The sequence below is a fragment of the Zychaea mexicana genome (assembly GCF_025766255.1).
Source record: "Zychaea mexicana strain RSA 1403 chromosome Unknown BDB00scaffold_18, whole genome shotgun sequence".
Lineage (NCBI taxonomy): Eukaryota > Fungi > Mucoromycota > Mucoromycetes > Mucorales > Lichtheimiaceae > Zychaea > Zychaea mexicana.
The window spans coordinates 296,375-313,752 of record NW_026516681.1 but is presented as its reverse complement, the minus strand read 5'-3'; the positions used below and the strand labels follow the sequence as shown (position 1 = coordinate 313,752).

The 17,378-nt window shown below is 44.3% G+C and overlaps 7 protein-coding genes across 7 annotated transcripts; 6 read left to right on the top strand and 1 right to left on the bottom strand.

The window, feature by feature from the left end:
* The first annotated feature begins 11 nt into the window (after window positions 1-11).
* Window positions 12-1,799, top strand: BDB00DRAFT_812152 (putative prenyltransferase). Its single transcript, XM_053122672.1, has 3 exons — window positions 12-621; window positions 751-1,021; window positions 1,100-1,799. Exons 1-3 carry the CDS (start codon window positions 264-266, stop codon window positions 1,638-1,640), a joined length of 1,170 nt encoding a protein of 389 aa, XP_052982104.1. The 5' UTR covers window positions 12-263; the 3' UTR covers window positions 1,641-1,799.
* Window positions 1,800-3,134: 1,335 nt separating this feature from the next.
* Window positions 3,135-4,093, bottom strand: BDB00DRAFT_812146 (uncharacterized protein). Its single transcript, XM_053122671.1, has 5 exons — window positions 3,992-4,093; window positions 3,806-3,858; window positions 3,537-3,586; window positions 3,404-3,421; window positions 3,135-3,308 (listed from the first exon to the last, which is right to left on the bottom strand). The coding sequence occupies exons 1-5, from the start codon at window positions 4,067-4,069 to the stop codon at window positions 3,235-3,237; spliced, it is 273 nt and encodes a 90-aa protein (XP_052982103.1). The 5' UTR covers window positions 4,070-4,093; the 3' UTR covers window positions 3,135-3,234.
* A 3,043-nt stretch (window positions 4,094-7,136) lies between these two features.
* Window positions 7,137-8,247, top strand: BDB00DRAFT_812142 (uncharacterized protein). The gene is made up of 3 exons (XM_053122670.1): window positions 7,137-7,679; window positions 7,747-7,824; window positions 7,900-8,247. The coding sequence occupies exons 1-3, from the start codon at window positions 7,628-7,630 to the stop codon at window positions 8,058-8,060; spliced, it is 291 nt and encodes a 96-aa protein (XP_052982102.1). The 5' UTR covers window positions 7,137-7,627; the 3' UTR covers window positions 8,061-8,247.
* An 818-nt stretch (window positions 8,248-9,065) lies between these two features.
* BDB00DRAFT_870059 (uncharacterized protein) lies at window positions 9,066-9,500 on the top strand (the record flags this gene model as incomplete). The annotated part of the gene is made up of 1 exon (XM_053126665.1): window positions 9,066-9,500. The coding sequence occupies one exon, from the start codon at window positions 9,066-9,068 to the stop codon at window positions 9,498-9,500; it is 435 nt and encodes a 144-aa protein (XP_052982101.1).
* A 1,218-nt stretch (window positions 9,501-10,718) lies between these two features.
* On the top strand, window positions 10,719-12,761 carry BDB00DRAFT_870058 (major facilitator superfamily domain-containing protein; the record flags this gene model as incomplete). The annotated part of the gene is made up of 8 exons (XM_053126664.1): window positions 10,719-10,914; window positions 11,038-11,113; window positions 11,204-11,537; window positions 11,608-11,633; window positions 11,673-11,751; window positions 11,835-12,081; window positions 12,166-12,419; window positions 12,519-12,761. 8 exons carry the CDS (start codon window positions 10,719-10,721, stop codon window positions 12,759-12,761), a joined length of 1,455 nt encoding a protein of 484 aa, XP_052982100.1.
* Window positions 12,762-13,266: 505 nt separating this feature from the next.
* On the top strand, window positions 13,267-15,812 carry BDB00DRAFT_812110 (natural resistance-associated macrophage protein-domain-containing protein). Its single transcript, XM_053122669.1, has 3 exons — window positions 13,267-13,666; window positions 13,824-14,404; window positions 14,535-15,812. The coding sequence occupies exons 1-3, from the start codon at window positions 13,578-13,580 to the stop codon at window positions 15,623-15,625; spliced, it is 1,761 nt and encodes a 586-aa protein (XP_052982099.1). The 5' UTR covers window positions 13,267-13,577; the 3' UTR covers window positions 15,626-15,812.
* Window positions 15,813-16,251: 439 nt separating this feature from the next.
* On the top strand, window positions 16,252-17,301 carry BDB00DRAFT_738881 (vacuolar import/degradation protein Vid24; the record flags this gene model as incomplete). Its single annotated transcript, XM_053118432.1, has 5 exons — window positions 16,252-16,371; window positions 16,550-16,627; window positions 16,719-16,808; window positions 16,919-17,151; window positions 17,238-17,301. Coding segments are annotated over 5 exons (585 nt in total), but the record flags the coding sequence as incomplete, so codon positions are not given.
* Window positions 17,302-17,378: the final 77 nt, after the last annotated feature.

The window sequence follows — 17,378 nt, the reverse complement described above, 5'->3', positions numbered from 1 at the left end:
CGTTGCGAAAGTCTACATGTACTTCCAAAAAGACATCCTCCTACAACAGCGGCATGTAACACGAGCGCTAATACGCTTAAATATGTCAATACTCCGGATCATTGTTCAACCCGGGGTTGAGCACAACCTCTTTTAATACGGATCACCTTCAGTCACGAACAACTGGCGACAACTTTTACAAAAAAAAGTTCTTGCTCTTGGTCAGCAACCCCCGTAACCCCACACGCCTTTTTCGTTTCCTTCCCTTGCTAAGCACATTCGCGATGCGTTTATCATTGGCTGTCCGTCTCACCAAGGCAGCAGTATACCAGAAGCCCTTTTCTGTAGTGCGCAGTCCTGGAATTGCTCTAACACCACTCAAGCAGACAACGGCGACAGCCTTTGCAAGTAAACCACTCGCCAACTATATCCAACGCCAATGGATTCAATCGACGTCAACACAATCGACTGCAGCAACCACTTCTACGGGCATTGTCAATGACGACGACGAAAACAATCAAAAATCAAAGCGCACGGTATATGGAAGTTGGATCGATCGTCTTCCCGAAAAAATCGCACCTTACGCCTTTTTGGCACGTATCGATAAGCCTATCGGTACCTGGTTGCTTTATTGGCCTTGTGGTAGAGTACCTACTGTTTTTTTTCCTCCTTTTCTTTTTAATTCACCTGTCTCCTATTTTTACGGAATGTATTTATTATGCATTGTGCTATGATGGGTGGACCGAACTAACGTATTTACACGTATATAAGCTTGGGGCGTGACGATGGCTACATACAGTAATAATGTATCGCCTTGGAGTGCCGCGTTTATGTTAGGCGCTATGGGATTTGGTGCAGTATGTATGCGAGGTGCTGGATGTACGATCAATGATTTATGGGATCGCGACGTCGACGCCAAGGTCGCAAGAACCAAGGTTCGTCCAGTGGCTGCTGGTGCGGTCACTATCCCGCAAGCCATCGGCTTCACTGGCCTTCAAATGCTCGGTGCTTTTGGTATCTTCCTAACGCTGAACCAATACACGTAAGAACTTTCAATATTCAAGTATGTAATGTGTCGATTAGTTTATTTGGCATATGCTAATTTTCTCAAAATATCCAGTCAAGTTATTTGTGCATCATCACTTGTTCTCGTCGTCACCTACCCTTTGATGAAACGTATTACATATTGGCCGCAATTTGTGCTGGGTATGGCATACAACTCAGGTGCTGTGGTGGGATGGACTGCCATGACCGGATCGATGGATCCGCTCGTATGCGCACCTTTGTACATTGGTGGCATCGCATGGACGCTGACATATGACACTATTTACGCCCACCAGGATAAGCTGGACGATATCAAAGTGGGCGTGAAATCCACCGCATTGCGTTTTGGTGAAAACACGAACAAATGGCTTGCAGGGTTCTCGTCAACATTTGTTGGATTGACAGCTTTGGCTGGATATATGAATGGCCAGGGCTTGCCTTTCTATTTGATTAGCGTGGGAGGTGCTGCAGCGCACTTGGCGTGGCAATTGAAGACAGTTAATTATAATGATGTTAAGAGTTGCTGGGACAGGTTCCGTAGCAATCATCAAGTAGGAGCAATGGTATGGTCTGGTCTCCTGGCAGATTACGCATATGCTGCAACATTAGCTGCATAATCAACATTAGTGCCACCAATATCCTCGTTACTCCATCCATCAAAACCCTAATATTTCACTTTTCCTATTTGTCAAACTCCCTCTCGTTCCATCCTTTGACATATTCACGATCATTCATTCCATATAACATTGACCCCCGCATACTTTTTTCACACAAGACACATTGATGTGCTCCTAATATATTACAGCAAACCATCATGCATAAAAAAAAGAAAGAAAAACATTCTTTTAATACATGCTTGAAGAAGCCGTTATCAGATTACAAAATATAGAGGGCTTTGCGTGCGTGAGTGCATAGGAGTAGACGTGAGGATCGAAAAGACAGCGAGAGAGTATATAAGGTTATATGTGACAGTCGAGAAAATGGTTTACTGGGGTGGATAGGGTGGATAACCGCTGGAAGCAGGAGGTGGAGGGTACCCACCTTGCTGGTCATCTCCACCGGGCATTTGCATCGTCTGCTGTCTCTGGGGCGGGTAGAAGCCACCACCGGCTGGCGGGGGAGGATAGCCAGGAGCAGGCGGATAACCACCAGCACCGCCGCCATAGGGTCCAGAGGCAGAGGGTTGTTGAGGGGGATAGCCTTGCGATGATGGTGGAGGATAGACGTTCGTGTTGTGGTGTTGCTGAGGCGATGTGGAGTATGCAGGTTGCGAGCTAGGTGGGTAAACATTGTGCTGCTGGGGAGATGTCGTGTACCCCCCTTGCGAAGGTGGAGGATAGACATTGGTGCTGTGTTGTTGCTGAGGCGATCCAGACGGCGGGTATCCTGAAGGTGGGGGAGGAGGATAGACGTTGGTGCTATGCTGTTGAGGAGGCGATCCATAACCACTAGGGTTGCTGCTGTGAGCAGGATAACCACCGCCAGGCGCAGGGTAACCGCTACCGCCAGCCGATGGAGGCGGAGGTGGCGGGTAGTTGCCATAACCCGATTGTTGTGGCGCGGGGGGTTGCTGTTGTTGATACGAACCTTGGCCGTGGTAGGGCGGTTGAGCAGAGGGGCCGCTCTGGGTTCCGCTTGGGGGATGTTGACCCGGAGGATAGTTTCCCAGAGCAAGGCTTTCGGGCAGTTGTGGGTTGCTGCCAGTAGTAGGCGTAATGGGCGTGGTTGGCGTTGGACCGACACCATTGACGCCAGTGACATTGATATCGTCAGGTAACTTTGTCAGCTCGGGAGGAACACCCACTTCAGCACCATAGCCAAGTCGAGGCAGGCCAAAGCCAGACTGCTTGTGCAAAGGACCAGAATCTGCAGCCAAGTTCAAGGAACTTTCGAAGCGTTGAAAAGGTTCAATGTACCAAAGCTGGTTCAGGTTGTCCGAATCCTTTCGCTTATAGAGCAGAACTTGTGCTCCGCCGTCTTCACTGTCACCCTATAAGCAAGAGTCAGTATCGCAATCGATTATCTAATGGCCATGATGCCCGATAGGTATACTTTAGAATGCTGTGTACCTTGATATCAAGCACCATGGTAGTGTATACCATAGAGTAGATGTGCCCATTGTCAAATCCCCACTGAACAAATTAAGCCAATGTCAATAAATTTTTCTTTGCCAATTCTGTACTAGATTATATTTTTCTCAACAATATCGTGTTATCTGACCTCTTGAGATTGATTCTTGTCTTTCCGCTTATTCTGAATGATCGCCTTGTCCTTCTTGAAAGCGCCTAAACATTTGATAACCCCGGGTTAGCTCAACTCTTTACCTCACCCTTTCCATCTGCTTCTTCCTTCAATGGCAGTTTGATTATGGCTACTTTACTTGATCTGATGTCCAAAACTAAAAAGTGAAAGTTGATTAAAAAAAGACAAAAAGACAAACTTGCATATCAATAAAACCAACAAAACACAATAGCATCATGCCGTTTTTCTGCCGGATGAACCGGCAAACATACCATGGCCAGATTTCTTATTCACGATACGTCCTTGATCGTAAGACCACAATCTATCATAATAAGCGATGACGTGCGTGTGAGTATGAATTGGGATCCGGCAGTGTGGAGAGCAAGCTATATAAATAGTTCAAGGAAAGAATCGTTTTTCCCCCTTCCAAGCGTAGCCACCTTCTGCCTTTTTTCTTTCTTCCCCCTCTACCCCCACTTTTCCTTTTGTGTAAAGCGCCAAACAGCAATCTCGAGTTAAGTCTGTTATACATTCTACTTACTGATTGTCCGAATCAGAGAATTTCTGTGGCCACACGATAATGTTTGCATCAGCCTATAGACATAATGAAGTATGTTTTTAGCCCGAAATGATTGATCAGAAAGTCCATCTTTTCTGTATTTATTTATTTCCCGAGTAACCATCCACAGCAATCGAGAAAATGCCCGTTCAAACTTTTCAAAGTTACCTTTGTTTGGCCATCATAAACATCGAGAGCATAGCCGTGTTTACGCGAGATAATATAAAAATATCCAGGTGGGAACATTGCGAAAGCGAGTTAAAACAGGAAAAGAAGAAAAAATGGATGGTTCGCTTGGCGAAAATGGACGTGCGGCTCCACTCGCGGCACCATCCTGAAATGGCAATCATGGGCAACTATGACGTTCTTTCCGCAGTAACTGATTGACAACAGCATTTTTTATCCTTTAAGCAGTACACAGCTGTGCTGAGGATAACATCAATAGTGATGTACGTGGCTATTGCTCTGTTTTTGAACTATTGACCCTAAATTTACAAGTGGTGATGCATACTTCCTTTCTTTTTGGAAGGCTGAACAACAACCTGATAGGGTTTAGTTCTTGTTATTTAAGTTAAATCGGATATTATGAAGATGCTGGATCTCCACTACTGTGCGTGCATACGAGTTCAGTGCTTGATAGCAGATGATAGCAATTCAATTGAAAAGTACAATAAGATATGATATACCTCACGTAGAATTATACCAGTCTTAAGACTGACATCGAGGACACGCAGAGAATTATACTAATAATGTAAAACGATGTGAGCTCAGCTTATCATTTAGTCTTCGACCTGTCTGCTCTTGTGAAGACGAGGGAATGACTACAACTTATATCACGAGCCATACATTATTCTTTTGTGCTTTTACTTGCTTGAAGAAGATAAAAAAGATAGATTTTTTTTATCAATGTGAAAGTGTCAATAGATACAATGTTTTCCGACGAAATGGATTCTGCTCGTGAAGAACCCAGGAAATACATGCTCTGTGCAACAGCAGCTCGGTTAATATTGATAGCCAGCAAATAGAAATTGTCTCAGGAACCCATCGCTGTTGGACAAAAAAGAACCTTTTGTGTCACTTACCTTTTCGCGTGCCTCGTTCCAGAATACATACTCTATTTACATCCATTCTAACAAGATACAGTTATAATCCATGAGAACGAGTTGCTTTTGTCCGCCCTAATTTGTGTCTGTACAGTGACTTATTAAGCGCCTATTCGCCTATATCAACAGTAAGATATATCGCAAAGGGTGAAGGAGCCAACAGCACCGACGAGAACGACTTGAACGCCGGAATGAAAAACTTGCTTGCACCAAAGAATACCACGGCGAGGTAATCCCACCGATCTTATCAGCATGTCGTAAGCTAGAGTAGACGTATAAACATCAAAATCTAGGACAGAAATGGCGATTGACGACGATGCTAACACGGCCATGGTCGCTGAGCTCATTAAACTGGAGAAAATTTTGACCGAAAGATAAAAAGTCGACGTGTCTGCCAGAAAATACAACAAGCGCGTCAAAGATCTCGGCATGATCAAACTGCCCTACAGTACCTCCGTGTACATGTCGGCAAACGCAATACACATTCATTTCAGATTTGCCTGAAGGTTGTTGTCGCATTTAGGAGAACGAACGTATTAATTGGACCCAGGATTTAGGTATTTTTTGTTGCACTATCAGGTAGTATCATCGTAAAAAGATAGATGTTCTCAAACACTGCTCTTGAGGCAGTTTATTTTCGTTTGAAGCAGTCAAGAATAATTCAGTAAGAGAGGCAGAGTTTCAGCAGACCACAATGAATTGTCTCCAGTCAGCACTTTTGTCATTGTCCAAAATCATTAATCTGGCAGTGACCTAGTGAGTATCGAAGTAAGAATTTGTTAATCTTGCTCATACCATTATATTGGTAACTTTGGGACAACGGCTTTGCCTGCTTTATGTAATGTATTGCATTAACCCAGTGGGATCTTCGTATATCGGATAGAAAAGCACGCGGTTGAAAAGTACAAGGAAGCCCCTACTGACTGATCAAACCATATGAAGTAAGACGTTGTCTATGAACCTGCCTCGCATAAAGATCGTGAACTGTCCCAACTACTGATCAAAATCCAACACACCGCCGAACGAATTCCATTAACGAGTCAACAAGTACTGTCTTAGATAGTGAAGCAATGCTCTCTTCCACTTATTGTGGTTGTGATATCAAAAATACCGTATCAGTATTGTTAGACATGAAATCAAAATGATGCCTATATTTCCTTCGTCAAAGCACTCCTAGGGCATGGTTTTGCTTGCTCCTTGATTTGTTATACGCTGGCTCCATTCGTCCATATCTTGAGACTAAACCCTTGGAGCTCGTTGTTGCTGTTACTCATTCCTCAAATCCATGACACGACGAGACGATCGAATGATACAAATGCCCTTGCGGAATGCTAAAAACCCCTTGAAGTTGACATCCAGAAATACGAGAACGTAATCGTCGCATTTCATCATATTTGCGCTCAATTTCGACAGCATGTTTAAAGCACAAGAAATCTTGGAGAAATGTAGCAGTGATCCAAACCAAAGAAAACGTACGGCCCAAGTTTCGGGCGATGGGTTATTGTTCGTATCATCCCAGCATGTAAAAAAACCTTTAAGCGCCTTTGAATGCATGTAAATGCACTCCAAAGTTTATATTCCGTTTCACAATAGTGTATATTGATTCCCTCTCATTGATGTATATTGCTACCAAAATCAATACAATCTGGGACAATGTATATAGTATTATCATTCTTCACATCTTACTTGAAAAAGCATAAGCCTCTCTAAAATAACAGCCGTTATCTACTGGGAGGGTTTTTTTACCATGTTCTCGGCCTTATAAAAGTACACGCACCCTTCGTCTTTGCCTCTACTACACTATATGTTAAAGCAAAACCAGGTCATACATTTTCATAGCTACTTCACACTCACATCTTGCACGTGAGGGGTTTTAATCCACTTTAATTATTCAGTTATAGTAAAGTGCTTAACAAGCCTGAATGATAATGCTCTATTTTTTTTGTGTTAGCAGGTGTAGCATAAGGACGCCTATCTAAAGCAAGAATCATGTAAAATTGTCAACTGCGCCAAGCAAAATTTCCAGATGCGAAACACGACAACCCAAATTTCCCAAAACACGACAAGCTAAATTTAGAAACGCGACAAGATAATTTCAATTTGCGACAAGTTGTCATTTTCGAAGAAAAAGAAAAAGTTCAGTGTGACGTAAAAGAAAACCTCCGGACCGATCATTGTTTTAACGTGAATGATAGATCACGTTGTGCTCTGATATTCCATGTCCATTATTGTTGTCCGTGCTAAATTCAAAGTTCGAGGCCGCCAATTTAGCCATATGGTATATAAGACCTTGGAAACCCGAGGGTTTTTGATCTATTAAAGGCTCTTGCCAGGATACAGAAGCGGAAAATGTATAGCAGCAAAGTTCTATTTGTTCGTGAATACAAATTGTAACGGAAAAAGAGTATCCTTCCAGCCACATTGGGCTTGTAGCAGCTTGTATCCACCTCCTCAGCAGACTCTACGCTGAAAACCGTAATATCCAAAAGCCGTAATATAGTGAAACATAAGCTTTTGATGCTGTTCGTGGGTCTCGTTACCACCGCGGCAAAGTGAGAAAAAGGAAAGGTGGCAAGTGCCCATCTGAAAATATAAATATGAAGTGGCGTGTTTGTGTGGCAACAAACTTTCTTATTCTTCACCCTCCTCCCCAGTTACTCTTTTACATACCTTTTTTATCATTATTGCTGAACACTATACGATGCGTTGCCTGATATTTTTTGCTTTGTTCGCATTTGTCTGTTTAACACATTGTACGTATAAATATACTCTTTAACGCAGCTACCAAAATGCTTGTACTAATCTATAATACTCCAACAGTCACTGTTGCCGGGCAAAAGAGCGGTGGAGGTAGCCGTAGCAGTAGGAGTGGTTCCACGGGCCGTACTAACACCAGTGGCAAGTATTTGAAAAGGAAATGATAAAGAATACCCGATCATATACTAACGATAGTAACACTATCATACTTAACAGGCAGTCGCGGCGGCCGTAATTCTACCTCTGAATCATCAGCAACGGCCATATATGCAGCTCCGAGCACACAAACTTATCTAAACCTGCAAAACATACTCGTAGCTGCTGGTGTGATGGTCCTTGCTCAGCAGCACTATGGCCATTTTGTTCCTGGAAACTAGCACTCCCTTTATACACCATATACCCTTCTTATTAAGCGACTCCTTAAAAGGCCCCTCCTCTAGATGTTATCAAGTAGTAGGCCCTGTTCATTAATAAATAATAAGCTATTGTACATTAAATTCAGCACAATCTTTTAGCGGTGAAGATGGTATTGTAAATAATACCACGATTTTACATGGTTCCATACAATTTTAGCTTGCTTATATCATCTTATGATTCGTATATACTGTATACACGCATCTTACACATCATACGAAGCAGTAATTCATTCACACATTATTCCGAATACAACCACAACGTTGTATTCATCGCTTGGCCCCATTGTATGTATTTTGCAAAATTGTTCGACTTATTTAATAATATGATAGTACAACGATATAGAAATGCAGGCCTAATCGCATCATGAAGCTTAGGCATACAAACTCGTACATACTAATCATCGCAGTGACGACGCACTATATAAGTTCTACTATCTCTGGCCTGCTTTACGAGCATACCGCACATTTATCCGCCCAGTAATTGAATACGGGCTAAGGGTAGCAGCATTGAGTGTCAAGCAGATGACAAACTCCAAAAGGCACAAATCGGCTGCATAAAAATGACCCGTAACCACAGCATAACGACAAGCGCCACGTACCAAGTACCTATGATGATGGCGGACCTCCCCATCTATGAAGATGTGTACTCACAGCTTACAGCTCAAATTCGTCGCCCGCTTGAGCACATTGCCACTATCGACCCTGGCCCGGGCATTTGAACTCTCAAGCGTATGGGACGCGCCGAGAAAAGAGAAGCAATGGACCAAACTATCCAAAAGCAGCCCACTTTATAACGTTATAGAGAGCTCCTCAACTCTGTGAACCCTCCCTCCAACATTGTTGACACAGTATTCGCACAAGCTCGTAATGGAGAACTAGAGAAGCGACGCCATGCATCTTTGTCGGTCCAGTGTCTTTGGCCTACACGCATGAGCGACCCCGTCCTGTACTTGCCAGCATCTCCAAATGACCGCCATCGCTTGCTTAACTGGCGCCTACACTAGCTACCCGGCTATTACCCTCGCAAGGACGGTCGTTGTGGTGCACGAGCTGTCACCCGGGATCATTACAGCCTCGTTTGTCCGCTGCTCCGTCCAATGTGGCAAGAACTTACTAACACATTTGGCACAACTCTTGTCGTCGGCAGGGATGCATACCATTGATGTCATCCTTAACAAACTATCACGCACCGACGTCGGTTTACCAAACGGCAAATGGCAAACAATATTGTCAGCGATATTACGCGTCCTCAGAGAAATCGACCGGCTCTGTCATCCCGAAGAGCATTTACTAGACGAGAAGTTCCCAGGCGAAGATATTTCACCACCATTGCCATTAGAGCACGATCAAAGTGCTCCGATTATCCACCTTTCCCCTGTCATTGTTTTATTATATTTGTAACAGCTTTGCACAGACCTTATCACATGTGCACTACTACACTCGCTTAAACTTTTTTATCCTGACCCAGAGGGAGCGGGTAAGTTCTTGCATCTATCCTTTATTAAAACGTATCCACACGAACCGCAAGGAAGCAACCTTAATGTCTATTGGCGCAGGTCAACAGTCTTCCATAAATAATGAAAACCAAATTTTCATCATGAATTTGCGGTCTCGCCTCCTAATTGCTAGTTACTATAATGATGATTGACTTTTGCGTAAGAGCTACTACTACAAACCAGTTATATGGGCTTTGGGTCGGAATATTGCTGTTGTGTTATTAGCTTCAAATAAAGTACATGGTGAAAGTAGAAACCGAGGCTGTATGTATATGCGACCGTATGCGACAAGCACTGAAGGTGTCAAAACGAAGAAAATATCTTGGCGCTATGGGTTTTGTTGCTGTTTGTGTTATCTTGTATTATAAAAGCGCCATAAAGCAGCTTTCTAACGCCACCACCCTTCAACAACAATTTAAACGTGACACACAGAATATTATTTTACATGACAGAAGCAGTGTAAGTTTTACAGCCGACTACAGTGCCATATGTCCAAGGAAAAAGGAAAAGCTTTTCTCTGCGTCTGACTTACAGCATCAAAAGGTTGTTGTCTGGTATATGTTGTACTAGACCAAATATCCTATGGGGAGAAAGATGTTAGCAATCCAAGCACATCAAAGGACAATTTCTCTCCGTTAGCAACAAAGCAAATTGCTGTTAGGCTTTCCCATGATTCAATATTAATGGTATGCGTTGCTCATGTTAGTCATACTTTCCAAAGGTAGCATTTTGCGGTATGTAACTCGATGCTGACAAGCGCGACAGAAAACAAAACTGTATCGAATCAAATGGCCCTTACTATTATCCCCCTCTCTGTTCCTGTACCTTACCGTGATAAAGGTTATGCCGACCCACCGGATCGACCATGGATCCTCTCGGAGCACAGAATTTTAATCTGAGTTTTCGCCGAAACGTCATGATTCAAGGCCATTGAGGTTTGAGCGCAGCTAACACATCTTCGTACTCACTCCCAAATCTGTTATCATTCGACGTTGTATAGTTATCTCTTATCCAGTTTATACGTTTCTTCTTTGTGTGGTCCCCTTCTTCCCTCCATCTTCCCAACTCCTTCCTTTCAATTTGTTTAAGCTTTAATAGAGCTACTGTAGTATTAGACTCCAAAATGACGATTACGGACCGAACCGAACAACAAGACAACGATTCGACGTCAACTCTTAGCAACAAGAACTACAAAAAACATAAACTTGACATTGAAAAGGCAGCGACATTAGCCACTGGAGTTTCCGATATATATCTACCATACATCAGAAAGAGCGAGGGCGAATACGATCCAAATCCATTAGAAAAGACCCATTCCCGTAAGGCTCTTTCTTTGCTCGATGAGACACTATACATTTATGTCATAGTAAGCGTCAAGGAAAAGGCCTTCCATTTTTCAAACTATCACTAATTATATTCATTGCAACTAATCCTTTATGTAGAAATCGATGAAGCTAGTATTGTGGAACCACCACCCAAAGATATCTTGGATGATGCTCCCGATGGTGGATATGGATGGTATGTGTAATCCAAAGAAACAACGGTTATGAAACAAAGCGATATAAAAAAGTAACTCAACCATTCACCATGCTTGCATCCAACACTTAGGGCTGTTGCAGTGGCAGGATTTTTTGGTAATTTTGTCATGTTTGGCATTGCATCCATTTGGGGTGTCTTTTCACAAGCATACGCGACATCTATTCTGGAGGGCAAAGCAAGTACCTTATCGTTAATGACGGTTGGATCGGTCGCGTACGTGTGCCTGAACGTGTTTACGCCGATTAGCGTTTTGTTTGTACGGTTTGGTACTCGATTCAATTATGGTTTTGGAAGCATTTTGATGTGTCTTGGCATGATCTTGTCAGGGTTCAGTACGGAAGTTTGGCATCTGTATCTCACGCAGGGCCTTTTGTTTGGCTTTGGGGCCTCTTTTCTCTACATGGTAGGCATTATACTTGATAGCAATATTCTTTCAAAATCGATAGACAAAAGTTTAATTTTTTTTCATGTAGTCTATTGCATCGGTTATTCCGCAATGGTAAGTCAAGGGAGAATTTGGGAAACATGCAAATTACAGGTTCACCACCCGACGAGGTACAGCTATGGGTATCAGCAGTGCTGGTACTGGATTGGGAGGACTGACACTGAGTCCTATGGTAAGAAGTAGTAAAACAACAGCAATTCTTATACTATATACTTGCTTGCTATACTAATTGACTGTATCTTGGACATATATCAGGCAAGCTTTCTAATTTCGGAATACGGAATACCATGGGCATACCGGATTTTGGGTTTATTCTCGCTCGGCATTTGCTGCGTTGGAACAATCTTAGTAAAGGACCGCCTTCCCAGGTCTTACCGCAAAAACCTGCTTCTCAAGTCGCCTGTTCAATGGTCTATGTTTAAAATGGCGGATTTTGACATTTGGTTGGTCGGTGCAGTCATTGCCCTCATGGGTTACCTGAGCCCAATGTTTTACTTGCCGAGTAAGCTCTCATATATATTAAAGTGCGATTGCTTCTTAGAAAAAAAGGAAAGCAAGATGACTAGACAAACGTTTATTTATCTAGAGTACGCTGCCGAGATAGGCATAAATGAAACAGATTCGTCGAATCTTCTCGGTATTCTATGTGCTATGAATGGCGTTGGGCGTCTGGTATTGGGCTATATAGCAGATAAAATTGGCCGATTGAATATGTTCCTGATCGCCTCTGCATTCGCAGGTGTATGCACCTTTATCATTTGGCCATTCGCAACTTCGTACGATATTCTGCTGGTATACTCTATTTTGTGGGGATTTTCATGCGGAACCTATTATGCATTGGTATGTACTTCCTCACGACGGATATTCACATGGCGTGTGTTACCTTTCTCTTCCGCGGCTTCTTCTATATTAATATAAATGTGTGTGTGTGTGTTGTAGGCTGCGCCGGTTACCGGAAGTGTTGTTGGCATGGAGAAACTGTCGTCGGGACTGTCGATCCTATTTATCGTCAGCGCAATTTCTGCCATGGGAACACCCATTGCTGCAGCCATCCAGGATGCAACGCCAGAACTTGGATATCTTGGCATCCAAATGTTCATCGGTTCAGTCTATGTAGGCGGTGCATTGATCTGCCTATACCTGAAATATCGGGTGACGGGATCGCTACTATCAGTTTATTAATGGATGTTGATGCTGTTACTGAAAGGGACACAGCCGCAAACCCGCTCATCTCCTCCCTTGTTGATTCTCCTGTAGTTGCTTTAAAAGTACTCATCATTACGATCATCATCCGCATATATTATACCCACCCCGCGGGATCACTAATATCAACTCACAAAAAAACAATATTTTTGTTTGTTATCTGCATATCTGTTCAAATGTACAAACTATATATGAGCTTCTTCCAAATCAGCATTTGGAAGCCGATGTGCTCGAGCCCGGGATTTGCCCAAATACGTTGACAGTATGTTTCGGATCGGCATAAGTGTGAGCACATAATTACAAGAGGCAGCATAAGGATTGTGTGTGGGAACGGATCAATGGCGTGCCTACTCTATTTTCAGTCTGAAAACAGCAAAGTGCACGTATACTGATCACGCGGGGTTTCTTTTTGACCACTTTTATCTGTTGTGTTTTGGATAGAAGAAGAACAACAACAATCTGAATCGTTCATTACTCTACATTACAGGAATTGTTGAACTATACTTCTTTTTTCTTTGTGATGCTCTCCCGCCCCCCACCCCACCCCCCGCACCACAGTAGGCAAACACACAGGCCCCGCTAAGAAAAAGCAAGCAGGAGGACTGGCATCAGCGCTTATTCGGGCAGTGTCGGAGGTCTGAAACAAGCACAGCGAAAATATAATAATTGTTCGTGTGTTTGCTTCTTTTTTTCCCTTCAAGAATCTTCTCTTTCTTCACTTCCCTCCGTTTAACCCTTTCCCTCCCTCCGTGCCAACCTTCCTGCTAAGCAGCAAATTCTCCGGTTTTCCTGATTATGTTTGCCTACGCGTTGGGAAGATGTGTGAAGTTCGTTCGCAAGTTTTCCAAATTCATCGGGCCTGGCTTTATGATTGCCGTGGGATAGTAAGTTAACTGTACAGAACTGTGTCTGTTTTTTCATACATGCAAGGTGTGCATGCCGCAACGCAAAGCAGCTGAAAGAGCGATCATCCTATACCCCCCTCCCCACCCATTTATCCACAACAACACACTAACAACAACAATGACTGGCATCATACAGCTTGGACCCTGGTAACTGGGCTACCGACATGGAAGGTGGATCGCAGTTTGGATATCGCCTTCTCTTCATCATTTTGCTGTCGAACGTCATCGCCGTGTTCCTACAAAACCTGACCATCCGCTTGGGTGTCGTTTCTGGACTTGATCTTGCGAGTGCATCCCGCCGTTACTTGCCCAAATACCTCAACCTGTTCCTCTATGTCCTGGCCGAACTTGCGATTATTGCGACCGATATGGCTGAAGTTATCGGTAGCGCGATCGCTCTGAATCTGCTCATTCCACAGCTGCCACTACCGGCGGGTGTTGCAATCACAGCAGCAGACGTGTTCATTATCCTGCTGTTCTACAGCGAGGACCACACAGACCCGGACAGCCAGACAGAGACAGCATCTTTGCGCGTGATTCGACTGTTTGAGACGTTTGTCATGATGCTGGTCCTGGCTGTCGGCATTTGCCTCAGCATTATTCTTGCTTACTCCGACATCAATCCCATCGATGTGGTGAGGGGCTACAAGCCGGTCAAGGAAATCTTTACCGATACGGCAAGTCTCTATGTTTCAATTGGCATCATTGGTGCCACAGGTAATCCTCTTATTTGATGTTGCGTGTGATCTCTCTGCTGTTGATGTGCAAACAATCAGCTTGCAAAAGATGCGATATGGAGCTAACTATGCCATTTTTGTCACTGTTGCAACATACGCTCTATTTCCAGTGATGCCGCACAATCTGTACCTCCATGGTTTCATTGTCCAGGCACGATGCCGCGAATGGCGTGCCAAGCGTCCCCAAGCCGAAACGATTGATGACGACAACAAACAATGGATCCTTAGCTCCGTTGCACGAAAATTTGTGCTAGAAGGACCAGAAAAGCCCAGCGAAGCAGAAACACGTGTTTCGATGGATCATACCACCGCAGAAAAGAAGCATTTCAACGCACACAGCCTGCGCCGGTATATTAAATCATCGCTTAGGGACAATCTGTTGTTTAACTTTATCGACCTGGTCATCGCCCTCCTGTTTGCCTTTTACGTCAATTCAGCCATCCTTATTGTCGCTGCCTCTAACTTTTACTATGCACCTGCCGGCCAACAACAAGAAGTCACCGATCTGTTTGACGCACATGAGCTACTCTCGCGCTACCTGAGTCCAGCAGCCGGCGTTATCTTTGCCTTGGCTCTCTTGTGTGCAGGTCAGTCGTCGACGATCACGGCCACGCTTGCGGGCCAGGTCGTCATGTCCGGCTTTCTGGGTATGAGCACACGACCTTGGGTGCGTCGTATTGTGACGCGGCTGGTGGCCATTGTGCCGGCTCTCGTGGCAGCCTGTATTGCTGGCCGGTCAGGTCTGAGCCAACTGCTCGTGGGCAGTCAGGTCGCACTCAGTGTCCAACTGCCGTTTGCGGTGGTGCCTTTGGTCATTTTCACGTCATGGAAAAAGGTCATGAAGGTCGAATTGGTTGTGGACAAGAGCAACCCGGCTGTGGATCGTGGCAAGGTGACTATGTCGTGGATCGACAAGCTGTTTCCACGCATGCCTACATGGCGGCCATCGTGGTGGCAGCCCGCCAAGCAAAAGCTCCTCCCGCGTCTGCAATGGGGCGAAAAGGGTGGCGACAGTCCGACAATTGTCAAGACAGATACCTCGTCGTCGATCGCCACGGAGAGCCCGGTGGTCCTGAATGAATTGCCAGAGCCGCTTATCTACAATAATGGGTGGATTGTCAAGATTGTCGCCTGTCTGATATCTGCGCTGCTCATTGGTCTGAACGGCTATCTTGTGGTTGCAGCGGCGCTGGGACTATAAGCAAGCAAACCGATGAATTATCATTTATACCTTATCCCCACTCTTCCCATACAAACATGTCTCCAACGAAAAGAACTTGTATATACAGTATAGCGTAGCCTCTCCAATTCTTGTCTCCTTTAATTTTCTTACTCCCTTACTTTTCTCTTTCTCAAAAACAAAAGTTTTTCCTGAACAAATCAAATCATTATGCAAAACGGGGTTTTAAAATAATCTATGTATGTGGGGGTGGGGGACACTGAAGGCAATCGATAGGGAAAGAGAGAAGGTTCTCACAAGATCTCTCTTTTTCAGTTTTTTATTCCATTTTTCCCCGGGACATTCTCCATTCGCAGACGCACACACGCACATCACTTTAAGCAACAATGCCCATTCCCTCCGCAAATACTTCATCTCGTCAAAGGCCTGCTTCTATTGACCTACACGATCAGACCAATAAGCCACCCATGGTCTGTGCTGACTGCGGAAACAACGATTGCCATTGTGACAGCCATCGACTATGGCCATCGCATAAGAAACCATCGAAAATAAGCAACAGAGTTAGTCAGAACCAGTGCGATCGAGTTTTGCCTTCTTCTTCGCCTGGCAATACGTTGCTAAACTGTCGTAAGGAAGGTGAAGCTTGGGTGGACATTTCAAACGAGCGACTCCCGAATTCCCGACTGGGTGGCCTGTATCCGGGCTCCAAGTTCGAAGGCATGCAACGGTGCGGGTCCGCCGCTTATGATGTGTCTGTGGATATACAGGTATTGAAATTTTGATCGCTTTCATTCCTTTTCGGTGGAATAGCTAGCAAAGGGGAAGAAAGGGTCCAGGAGAGATTGAAAGAGAAAAGAGAAGGAAAAGGGGGTGCTTGTATGCTTGGGAGTACTATTATTATCATCATTATTAACACAGCAGCGGCATAACAACGATCCTCTCTAGCACGTGGATCTGAAGGAAAGCACACTAAGTGGCTATCTCAACATCAAGGGACTGACAGCCGAGTTTCCTGAGCTCACGGTAAATCGTTAGACACATACACACACAGGAGATCCTTGTGCAGAGTTGTGAAAAGGGCTGATAGAACTGACCAAGGGAGATAAACCGATAGACGTTCTTCCAAGCCGAAATAATTGGCCCCAAGTACTCGTTTCTCACGCGCAAATGGCAAGCTCAGCAGAGCATTGACGTATCACACTGGGTTAGTACTGCTTTATTTGTAAAAGGCACTGTAGCTCCTTCTGGACGACATACACACGACTGACATCACACATTGCACACGTACACGTCAAACAAACAAATCCACAATAGAAACGCTTCCCATCGTTTCAGCCGTACGTCGAAGTATTCAACAATGACGACTTTGTGTATGACCCGTTGGAGGAAGACTTTATTTATATGCGCTGGAAGGAGCATTTTTTGGTGCCGGATCACCGCGTCAGCAACATCGATGGTGCTAGCTTTGCAGGGTTCTACTACATCTGCTACCAACGGTCGACCAACGAGATCAAGGGCTACTACTTTTTCCGCCACCACACCGAATGGTAAGCATGAAATACATGGTGTCATCTTTCCGCGTACACATACAGTGATCATCATGTGCTAATCATTCATATACCATCAACCACAGGTTCCAGGAACTCTCGTTGAAGCATGTCGAACAGCGCACATTTGGGAACTTTGAAATACGTTAACCTGCATGACACTCCCCGTTATTTTGCTCTCTCATCCAAGCTCACGTCATCTCTTTCTCCACTTTCTGTTGTACATA